Genomic DNA, 12,040 nt, shown 5'->3' on the forward strand with positions numbered 1-12,040 from the left:
CTGCGGGCTGAGCGAGGGACAGAGCCCGTGATGACAGTGACATACAAACCACAGCACCGCGGAGAAGAGTGGAAAATTCATCCCCCGGCTGACAATGTATCGGGTGTTCAGAGAGGGGGGCGGGGTAGGCGCACTGCCCCAGGCCTTACAAATCAATGGCACCACCGCCCGAGCCGGCAGAGAGCGCCGCCTGCGCTCGCAGCGCATCAATCATTAACCGGCGCGGCTGGGGAGGCGGGCACAGAACAGGAGCCGGCATCCCGTTCTGCCGCGGGGGCGACTCGGGGCCCCAAGCCGGGCAGGGTCTCGGTCTCCTCCAGCGGCAGGGGCTGAATTACCGCCAGGCTGGGCTCCTCTGCAGGAGGAGCTGCCGCCGCGCGTCGGCTGGGGCGATGCTGCCACTGCTGCAATGAGTGATGCTGGCTGGGGGCGGAGGAGGAGAAGCACAAATCCACTGCAATTCCTCCTCCGGCGGCAGCGGGGAAAGCGGCTTTTCCTTCGCCGGATCACATCGCCAGCCCCGCTCCAGCTCCGGGGCCCCAAAGACGCCCTGTCCTGCCCCCACCGCCACCCGCGCAGAGGAGCAGCGCTGCGGCGGGCCGAGGGGGCTGGGGAGGGGGGCAGCATGCCTGGAGGCCGGACAGCAAAGGACCAGGCGCCTCCCCCTCCTCCCTCTGCCCCCCTGCTGCGCTGGGACGAGGTGCCCGATGACTTCGTGGAGTGCTTCATCCTGTCGGGCTACCGGCGGCTGCACTGCAGCGCCCAGGAGTGCCTGGCCTCGGTGCTGCAGCCCACCAACGAGACGCTCAACTTCTGGACCCACTTCATCCCCCTGCTGCTCTTCCTGAGCAAGTTCTGCCGGCTCTTCTTCCTGAGCGGGGCCGGCGAGCTGCCCTTCCACCACCCGCTCCTGCTGCCCCTCTGGTGCTACGCCTCGGGCGTCCTGCTCACGTTTGCCATGAGCTGCACGGCCCATGTGTTCAGCTGCCTCTCGCTGCGCCTGCGCGCTGCCTTCTTCTACCTGGACTACGCCTCCATCAGCTACTACGGCTTCGCCAGCACCGTGGCTTATTCCTACTACCTGCTGCCCGGCCTGCGCCTGCTGGACGCGCGGGCCATGAGCCGCTATCTGCAGCAGCGTCTGGGCTGGCAGCTGGACTGCAGCCTCCCCATTGCCCTCTACAGCGCCCTGGTGCTGCCGGTGGCCTTCGTGCTGGCCGTCACCTGCACCGTGGCGTGCTGCAAGAGCCGCTCCGAGTGGTGCGCCTACCCCTTCGCCATCCGGACCTTCGTCTTCGCCATGCCCCTCAGCATGGCCTGCCCCATCATGCTGGAGAGCTTCCTCTTCGATCTGCGCGGGCAGAACCCCACCCTCTTCCTCTACTTCTACAGGCGCTACTTCTGGCTCCTGGTGGCCGCCTTCTTCAACATCAGCAAGATCCCCGAGAGGATCCAGCCAGGGTTGTTTGACATCATCGGGCACAGCCACCAACTCTTCCACATCTTCACCTTCCTCAGCATCTATGACCAGATGTACTATCTAGAAGAAGGGCTGCTGCAGTTCCTCAAATCCCCACCTGCCTCCCCTACCTTCCTAGGCACCATCGGATATATGCTGCTCTTAATGCTTTGCCTGGGAATGGTCATAAGGAAATTTTTGAACGTTGCAGATCTCTGCAAACAGGACTAGCCGGCCAGGTATATTTATTCCTATTGTGATTCCTGTTCCTATTCTTTTTAGAGGATGCTGCAAAATTTAAGTTAAAGGTACAAAGGAAAGTGGTTGTTTCCTCTTGTCAATCACTGAACTGCTGGAATACTACTATTAATTTTAAAACTACTAGGTTCCCAAGGGAAGAAATCAAGCACTATTGTTCATAACTATTCCTACATTGTTGTTTAGGATACAAAGTGAAACCAGTTAGCACTACTGTTTAATCTGTTAGAAAAAAGAATGCATGAACTGTGAAGGCCCCTTTACTAACTCCAGACTGTTGAGGAGATTGTTTAGGACACAAGGTGAAACCATTTAGCACTACTGTTTAATCTGTTAGAAAAAAGAATGCATGAACTGTGAAGGCCCCTTTACTAACTCCAGACTGTTGAGGAGATTGTTTAGGACACAAGGTGAAACCATTTAGCACTACTGTTTAATCTGTTAGAAAAAAGAATGCATGAACTGTGAAGGCCCCTTTACTAACTCCAGACTGTTGAGGAGATTATTTAAATCAGCAATATATGCACCCGCACCAGGATTATACACACAGATTTTTAATCAAGTCCTGTGTGGAATTCCCTAGCAGATTATGCACTGAAGTTCTTCTTCTTCTGTGCTACTGTAATAGCCCTTTGAGGTCACAGGCAGTGGAACTGGATTTTAAATGCAAACAACCTGACTGCTGTCCATAGTCCCTCCCCCCCACCTCCAGTGTTGTGTTATAGCTGTTGTGGCAACTAAGCTACAGTTGAGATTTTAGAGAGAAAGATAAAAACTATTAGGGAGCTATAATTTGATCAAGGGATTTTGTTCATATTCTGTGACTGAAGCTTGAATGGTTGGTATAGTCATTCCAAGGCAAAACAGAAATACAGAGCCAGATTCTTAGCTGGTGTAAATTGTTACAGTGCCACTCAAACTATTGGACCAGCAGAGGATCAAGCCCAAAGAACCAAAACCTAATTCCCTACTCACACAAAGCTCCCATTGACTTCAATAGAAGGTTTGTGAGCAGAGAACATGATTTCACCCAAAGGCCCTAATCCAACATCTGATTTATTTTTTAAAGTTATGAAGTGTATTGACCTGATTTCTGCTTCCCCTCTTCTTCTGCTCTTTAGTTACTTGGGGCCAGATTCTGTTACCCTTAGATTACTGTAGAATAAGATACTACTGAATATACATAGGAACTACTGAACGACTTATAGGAGGCAGAATCTGGCTCTAGATAAGTACTCAGTTTTATATTTTGACATCCTTCCCCTGCTGCTTCATAATTCCATTTACCTCTGTGACAGATGGACATTTTAAAGCCCTACCTAAGTGGCTGTGCTGTGGATGTTTCATAGGACAGAAGTTTTAGTGGGGTTACTCTTCCAGTTTACAGGTTAGCAACACCATACACATGAACAGATTTTTTAAAAAATACAAATTTGCAGTGTCTTTGCACAGTAACCTAGGTATTATCAGCAAAGAGATGACTTAATTATTAACAACATACTACTGATACTAATAAAGATTTTGTAGATTATAAATGGACTGGGTTTTTAACAGAAATATTTTAAAGTTATATGAATGGACAAACAACAAGCATGCAATAATATAATACAAGGAAATTACGGTCAAAGTTCAGGTGGCAAACTACTTGTTATGCTCCATTTTCAAAATGTATGATGTTGCTCCTTACTGGAACTCTAGTCTTATATTGCACAATAACTTAACTATTTTTTTATGCAGGGCAGATTCATCTCTACCTGTGGAAATACGTTTCTGCCTATAAATTTGTTTTCAGATATGATGCATCAAGCCTCAATTAAGTATTTGGGGCCCAATCTTGCAGTTCTGATTTAGGAAAAAAACTCCCATTGTCATCAATGGGTGTTGTGGTTGAATAGGGATTGCAGGATCAGGCCCTTAATTTGAGGTTGGAGTCTTCACACAAACATGATTTTGAAGGCTGAATGCATCAGTGACTGTAATATATAGAGGAAGCTCCTGTGATGGTTCTCAAGGTATCTAGGACAGAGTCATCTTGTTATCCTCCTGCCTCCAGAGAGAGGGAAACTTGCTTGTGCTTAACTAGGTGCCAGCTCCTTGACACTACCAGCCTGTTAGCCACACAAGCACTTTCTTCTGGGCAATCCCAGCCCTTACTTTAACTTGCAGGTTAACAATAGGTGCAGCCCAGTCCCCAAACCCTTTGAAGTGTTCTCTTGTCCAACCACTTATCCACTAAACTCTCACAGAAATACCAGGTCTTCTGTCCCAAAGAGAACAGTGTACACACCAGTTTATATGATTCAACACAGGATCAACACCTTGCTTAATACCACAGCACTGAGACATATTTATAGTGAAAAACAACTATAAGTTTATTATCAAAGATTCAAGAGATAGTGAGTAAGGGTAATGGAAACACAAAGGTTACATATAAAACAAAATCATAACACTTTCTAGAGACTAAACTCAACTACTGTGTTAGCCTCCTTGTCAAATGAAGTTTCTGACCCAAAGCCTTTTTCAACATCTTCAATGAAGGCTGGTTGTGGTCCCATTTTCATTAATGTAAACACACTGCCCATTTACTTCCTAAATGCAGGATGGTGGGGTACGTACACTGTTCCCCAAATACGATCCATCAAACCTTTGAAGTATATCTGAAGATTAGTTTCTCTTCCCCCTGCTGTGTTTCTGTTAGTTTCTTCCTGAAATCCTTATAATCCATCTGCATTCATCTTAGATAGGTGATGGAAGACCCACTGTGAATGAGACCATACTTGATTTACATTTCAACAGAGAATACGTAAATAAATATCCCTTGTCTGATAGGAAACCTGTATCAACCCCTGCTGTGATACAGACTCTAAGAACATATTTTCAGTATACATGCAGAACTGCTTACATAGTATTTGTACATACATTTCACAACAATGACAATGAGTAGTGTGACCCAGCTTTTCGTTTAAGACCTCACGTAACATTCTTTGGTGAACCAGAATGTACATACCAGAATCAGGATAATATTGTAAACCCCGCGCCCACCTTGCCAGTTGGCATTGAGGAGGTCTTGGGTCACTCCAAACACCACCACTCTCATAACACGAGGAGATTTTCAAAGACACAAAAAGCCTTTAGATGCTCCACTTCCACTGAAAGTCAATGGAAGTGGAGCATTTAAACTCCTATTTATGCCTTTGCACATATTCCCCAGAATGCTTATCACTAGGGTCCTTTATGCCTGAGCAGAAGCAGGTGTTTCCAGTGTGACTATCATTAAGAACCCTTGGTCCAATGACTTCTCCCACTCTTTTCAGATAGGACTCAGTTGGCAGTCTTTGTGCACCCAAAATTTTCACTGAGTTCAGAGAGAGTTTCAGTCTGGCAAAGAAAATTATGCCTCTCTTGAGTAAGGGCTGCTTGAATCCATAGATAAATTCTCCTCTTCACTGCCTACTTCTGGGGTTGTTTAAGGCAGAGAATGCATCCTTCCCTATTCCATAACATTAATCTGGTGATTATTGAGGCATGTTGGGGCCCAATGAGATGGATGACCCAAGACCTGGATAATAGAAGGAAAAGGTGGCCCACTTCACCTTCTTTCCCTACATAATTTTTACAGTATTGTAATTTTGGTTTTATCAAGCTACAGTATTTAATAGGATATGGCCCAACACAAATATATCGCATTCATTCTTTTTCAGCGATGGGGCTGCTAACACATGACTTGTGGAAGAGCCACTTGTGGAGTCATGAAGCATGTGACTAAACTGTGTAAATCTGTGGCTCCCAAATGTGATCCATGAGTATTTATTGATGGTCTGTAGCGAGCAGGCTGGTCCCATGTGCCTGTCTCCTCATTTCCAGCTGCTAAACTGAAGTAAAAGATGCTAAAACTACATTAAACACTTTCCTGATATTACTTACCCATGTAAATGATTATATTTGCCCCAGTGGTGTTACTCAATTGCCAGTAATATAGGAGGTGGTCTGCACAGTAGTCAGTAGGAGGGGAGATTGTCTCAAGGACCAATCTCTCTATTAAGATGTGGTTCACACTGAAAAGTTTTGAAAATCCTTTAGATAAACATAGGGGCAGCTCTCTATATTTTGCTGCCCCAAGCATAGCAGTCAGGCAGCTTTCGGTGGCATGCCTGTGAGAGGTCCACTGGTAATGCGGATTGGGCAGCATGCCTGCGGGAGGTCTGCCGGTCCCGCATCTTCGGCGTACCCGCCGCCGAATTGCCGCCGAAACTGCGGGACCGGTGGACCTCCCACAGGCATGCTGCCGAAGGCAGCCTGACGGCCATCCTCACAGCAACCAGCAGGCCGCCCCCCTGCGGCTTGCCACCCCAGGTACGTGCTTGGTTCCTGGAGCCATTCCTGGATAAACAAATACAGAGTCAGCTCCTGCAGCTGCACCATGTTCCAAACTCCCTGACTTCCAAGGGAGTTCTGAGTGTGGAGCCACTGCAGGATCTGACCCATGACACTGTTCGAACATCTACATATATTATGCACATATACATTGAGTTTGAAATTAATGTGTTAAAAATAAAGTTAGTGTTTCAGGTGGGATGCACCCATGTTAAAAGAAGGCATTTTTAGTGGTTTTAGATGGCTCACCCAAGCTTCAAAATAAATTATTTCTTTTAAAGATTTTTTAAAGAGATGACATTAGAGCATCCAACCAGCAATTAAGAAATGTAGGAGAAATCAGGAAGGCCAGGAAGAACAGCTCTCAGTGCTAAGAGACAGCTCAGAAACAGCTGAGAGTAGAAGCCAAATGTAGAGAACTTCTTTAAACCGTATTACATAATGAGTTTTATTTGTGCTTGTCAGTAACAATGTAGAGGGCATCTTGAGAAGCAATGTCAGAAAGGCCATGGCTAACTTGTAAAAATACATTTGATATTTGCAGTGAGGCCACATGAGACCATCTATATATATCCCAATTACAGACAACAGTATATGGGGTTGGATTATCTATAGTTGCAAGTATAACTGGAATCTTATTTCCATTCATAAATGGTGGCTGTAAAACCGACCTGATTTACAGATTAGTGCTCAATAAGGTACCACTAGGTAATATTCAGGACATTGCTTCATTCTGAACATTTGTATTTTAGCAAAGTTTTGAGGTGTATTTAACATCTAAACCCATCTGTAGAATGATTTATGAATGCTGATTGCAAGTGCAGCTTTCTGATTTACTGTATTGTCAATGCACTGGATGTATGAAAGGGTGAATGAGTACAGGTAGGTCTGCCTAGGTTTCCAGAATTGTAATTAATATTTTTTGTTTTAAATGTAGATTAATATTAAATGCTTACAATGATAATTGCCACATTTCTCTGCAGAGTTTCTAGGGAGCTGGTACTTGAATGTCTATATTTATTTGTTGAAGGGAACATATGTGAATAACACAATCTGATATATCTGATGGCCAGTTTTTAATGAATATGAGTTGGGGAGGCCAGAAGTGGGACAAGCCACCCTCAGTTATGGGACCCATTTCTGCTCTCATTGAAGTGAATGGCAAAACTCCTATTGGCTTAAGTTGGGTTTGGAACCATTCCTTGACTTGCAAGCATACCGAAGAGAATTCAGTGCATCCACAGTCATGTCCAGAGCTTAGACAGCAGGTCTGCTCTCTAATAGCTATGAGCTTAAGGGGTATTTAAGGGGACAGATCTTGCAGGGCATTTTATAGGCACCTGCCAGAAAATGCACACCTAGCATAGAGAGCAGAGAGTAAAATATTTCTGCTCCAATCCTGAAAAGCGGGTACTTAGACCTTCTGTGAAAGGAATCATGGAGGGATGGGGTCTAGGGTTCAGAAATGTGACCTGTGCTTTCTATTTACTTTTCCTTTCTTGGCCCAGCAATGGTCTTCATCCTTACACACTTGTGCAGGTGTGCACAGACCACGTGTGGGGCTGCTGCTGCACAGAATGTTGGTTCATGACATTATTTTGTAATGAATGTGTGCCCAGAACTGTAGCCTATTTATTGACATGCCATTGAGGAATGACAAGCTTCCCAACTACATGTAGCATGTGAACTAGAGTAGAAATTACTCCTGTGAGTTACGCAGCTGGCCTGTAGAAACTGTCCTATAGTGCTATGGCAATACTGGAATTTTTCACGTGGGAAGCTTGGTGTATCCATTTGAATGTTAGAATCTAGAATGTCAAGCCAGCTCACAGCTGTTTCACAGCAAGGCTAGCGTCTGAGCTCTGGAAACAAGGTGAAAGGGTATGGATGCACACAGTTCTAATCTGCATGCCAGGGGAGAGATTTGGCAGTTAGAACTAGAATCATTATTATGTTTTCTCATGTGAGAGTTGATTTGTTTAAAGTTTCCTGCTCATTGTGTCTGTGCTGAATTCAGCCTCATTTATCATGTTTATGTCAACAGTACCCAATGAAAGTGTGAGTCTGACAGTTTGCTTTATTTTTATGTATAAATTCCATTGCAGTACAATATTCCAGGCAGTGCAATTGTAAGGAATTATTGCACTTCATGACTGGTTAAAGTCATTGGGTTGACATCCACATGCCTTATAGCACCATATAATGCATAGAGTAAGAACCCAGATATCCACAGCATGTCTTATTGCCCATAACAGTCAACATGATCAAGTGGTCTGAACAGAGGCCTAAGAACCAGGAGCTCCTGCCTTCTGACCCTAACTCTGCCACTACATGGTCTGTGAAGTTATTTAAACTTTCTGGGGCAAATTCATGTAATTCAGTGGAAACACATCAGGGATGAATTTGGCCCTCTCAGTTTCCCCATCTGTAAAATGGGAATAATAAACCTTACCTACCTCACAGGAGTGTTCTGAGGATTAGCTAACGTTTGTAAAATGCTTAATAAAATGCAAAGAACTTTGTAGGTGCTAAGTAATATTCATTGACCTTCAGCACAAGAAATGTCATATTCGAACGGGCTTGTAATCGCCCTGAGAAAGGACAATGGCTCTTTCTAAAATCAGGAACTTCTGGACAAACAAGTGGACAGTGTACCCTATCTGTACTCCTCATAGTCCTACCTCTAGAAGAGCCTGATTCTGCTGTCTTTGAGATCAATGGCAGAACTCCCAGTGACTTCAGTGGGGGTCTCAGAAGGCCTCAAATGAACAGTACACCTTTTTACAAGCCAACTACATGCAAAGGAGTCAGTGGAGAAGCAGGGAGGAAAGCAAAAGAGGTTTGCCTTTCTTTCATAAATGCTGCCTAGTGATTCATTTGTACAGAGCAGCCATTTAACACTCATCAGTCCTGGTTGTTCATTTGGGGCTTGATCTTATTCCCAATTATTGTGATGACAATGGTAAAAGATTTCCATTGGTGTAAATGGGAGTAGGATCTGGCCTCAAATGCCCTCATGGCCTTTGTGCTCCACTAACTCTTATCTCAGTAATAAAGACCTGCTGCGCCAGTTTCATTAAGTAAGTAGAGTAAACTTTGTTTATTTTTTGCTTCTGTCTAACATACATATACCCCAATGACTTCAGCCAACTCAGGCCTTGCCCTGTACATTCATCAAAACTGAACGTAACGCATCTGATCCTTCTCTTCATCCATTTTGCCCTTCTTTCTAGAAATCCTCTATGAATCATTGCTACAAGGAGCACAACTGCATAACTTTTAAGGCACAATTTAAAGCTAAGGGTATGAAATATGGGGCACCATTCTTTATATACTCAGGTGAGATGTAAGAAGATAAGAAGGTTTTACATGGATCAAAAAATACAGACCTCCTTTCAATATATTTATTTCTGTTGGAGCAGAAAAGCTACATTATTTCTTCCCTTCACAGTTTGCTAAAGTAGGGCCTACTCTGCTCCACTGAAATCAATGGCAATTTAGCAATTGACTCAAATGAGAGCAAGTTTATGCCCATAATTATTTAAGAGGAAAGACCACCAGTAGACTTCCAGTTCTCTGGGAGCTTCTTCATGGCTGGCTATATGCAAATCTTAAGGAGCCTCCTATTGAGCATTCCTGCTGCAGGTGAATGCCTTAAGGCTTGCAGTTGCAAATGGGAGTCAATACTATGGAGAGGCATAAAGAAAATATAGCAACAGTTGCATCTTTTTATCAGCTATTGATTCAAGCACATTTCGGTATATTTTGTTTAAGGGCCTCTGCATGCAACTGAATAAAACAGTATGATTCTTCGTTTCAATTTGATTGTGTTTGTTTTTTGAGGAATTTGCTGTCTGTAAAGTCTTGGATGCTGACTACTGCATAATTACTATGCACTTTTAGCAAAAAAAAGTGTAAGCTATAAATAAAGTTGTTTCTGAACTCCTTGTAGAAAGGGATGTGTGTGGTTTGTTCATTTCTTTCTCTAAGCTAGCGTGGGCCACTGGGAACAGAAATGCACTAGATACATCCATTTAGATAAGCTAGATGCATTCAAGTTGGCAGGGCCTGATGAAATTTACCCTAGCATACTTAAAGAACTAGCCGAAGCAATCTCAGACCTGTTAGCCATTATATTTTGAGAACTCATAGAGCACAAGTGAGGTACCAGAGGACTGGAGAAGGGCAAACAGAATCTATCTTTTAAAAGGGAAACAAAGAGGACCCAGGAAATTATAGACCACTCAGCCTAACCTCAATTCCTGGAAAGATACTGGAACAAATTATCAAACAATCAATTTATAAGCACCTAGGGTTATAGGGTAATAGCCAACATGGATTTGTCAAGAACAAATCATGCCAAATCAAACTAATTTCCTTCTTTGATAGGGTTACAGGCTTCGTAGCTGGAGAGGGAGCTGTATGTGTGATATATTTTGAGTCTAATAGGGCTTTAGACACAGTCCCACAGATATTCTCATAAACAAACTAGGGAAATGTGGTCTAGATTAAATTACTCATAAGATATTTGCATAGCAAGTTGAAAGACTATACTCAATGAGTAGTTATCAATGGTTGGCTATGCAAACTGGGAGGATATATATAGTGGGATCCCACAAGGGTCTGTCCTGGGTCCAATACTACTCAATATTTTTATTAATGATTTGGATAATGGAGTGAAGAGTATGCTTATAAAATTTGCAGATGACACCAAACTTGGAGGGATTGCAAGCACTTGGAGAACAGGATTACAATTCAAAAAGGACCTTGATAAATTGAAGAATTGGTCGGAAATCAACAAGATGAAATTTAATAAATGCAAGTGCAAAGCCTTACACTTATGGAGAAAAAAAAATCAAATGCACAAATACAAAATGGGGAATTAGTACTACTGCAGAGAAGGATCTGGGGGTTTATAACAGATCATGAAAAGGACCCAACAAGATGCAGATAAAAAAAAATGCTATTAGCATTCTGGAGTGTATTAACAACAGAAAATGATAAAAGGTTTAGAAAACCTGACCTATGAGGAAAGATTAAAAAAACTGGGCATCTTTAGTATTTGAGAAAAGAAGACCGAGGGAGTCCTGATAATCTTCAAATATATTAAGGGCAGTTATAAAGAAGATGATAATTAATTCTTCTCCATGTGCTTTTTTACTTTTCTGAGAACTATGGTAGTCAATCCATGTTACAGAGAACCCCATCTTAAAACTGCTAGCAACAACTGTACTTAAAGGATTGTAGCTAGCACAGTTCTGACTGTAGTATAAACAGAGTTATTTAATACAGCCAAAATGTTGGTGGTTCAACTAAACAAATTGATTTAATCGTTTAAGTTAAAAGATATTAAGAAATGTTGTTGGGTGAAAGAGTTTTATATTTAAATGAATGCCATTTGAGAGAGGAAGCTGTCAGCTTTCTAATAAAGTCTGATTTATGGCACAATCCAATATTCCATATGTATGGATTTGGCATTTGGCAGATTACCTTTCTTCAAAAGCTGTATTAAAGGCTTTTCTGTTTTCATCAACACACAGTAGCTTTCTCAGTCACACCTACTGTAAAGCATCCTGTTCTGTATTAAATAAAATGCAATTGTTTCCCTTTGCAATCGGTTTAAAAATCAATGGCTCTTTCCAAATACAAAAGTGATTACCTGAATTTAGACCATCTTTTAGAAATTCCATGAACATCTAGTTCATGTATTTTCACTTGTATGTATGTTCATCTATATGCATTTACATAGATTTTTAGTCCTTGGTTGTTTTATCTTGGTTTCTCTGGATTTTTTCACTTCTCTCAAGTTTTCTTCCACTTGTTCACTGAATATTTAATTTTATGGAACTTCTACAAATCTGAACAAATTGAAGATTCTAAGATGAACACTGTCAGCACCCAGGAAATTGCAATGAAACATATCCCACTCAGCAATATTTCTCTTAGAAT

The 12,040-nt window shown here is 42.8% G+C and overlaps 1 protein-coding gene across 1 annotated transcript; it reads left to right on the forward strand.

Annotated features, from left to right (window-relative positions):
• The first annotated feature begins 622 nt into the window (after positions 1–622).
• PAQR9 (progestin and adipoQ receptor family member 9) lies at positions 623–1,790 on the forward strand. Its single transcript, XM_032801662.2, has one exon. It carries the CDS (start codon positions 626–628, stop codon positions 1,688–1,690), a length of 1,065 nt encoding a protein of 354 aa, XP_032657553.2. The 5' UTR covers positions 623–625; the 3' UTR covers positions 1,691–1,790.
• The last annotated feature ends 10,250 nt before the right edge of the window (positions 1,791–12,040 follow it).

Source organism: Chelonoidis abingdonii, chromosome 8, assembly GCF_003597395.2.
Source record: "Chelonoidis abingdonii isolate Lonesome George chromosome 8, CheloAbing_2.0, whole genome shotgun sequence".
Classification (NCBI taxonomy): Eukaryota; Metazoa; Chordata; order Testudines; family Testudinidae; genus Chelonoidis; species Chelonoidis abingdonii.

Excerpts from the sequence above, each read along its gene's own strand:
- PAQR9 (XM_032801662.2), top strand. The coding sequence starts at position 626 with ATGCCTGGAGGCCGGACAGCAAAGGACCAGGCGCCTCCCCCTCCTCCC.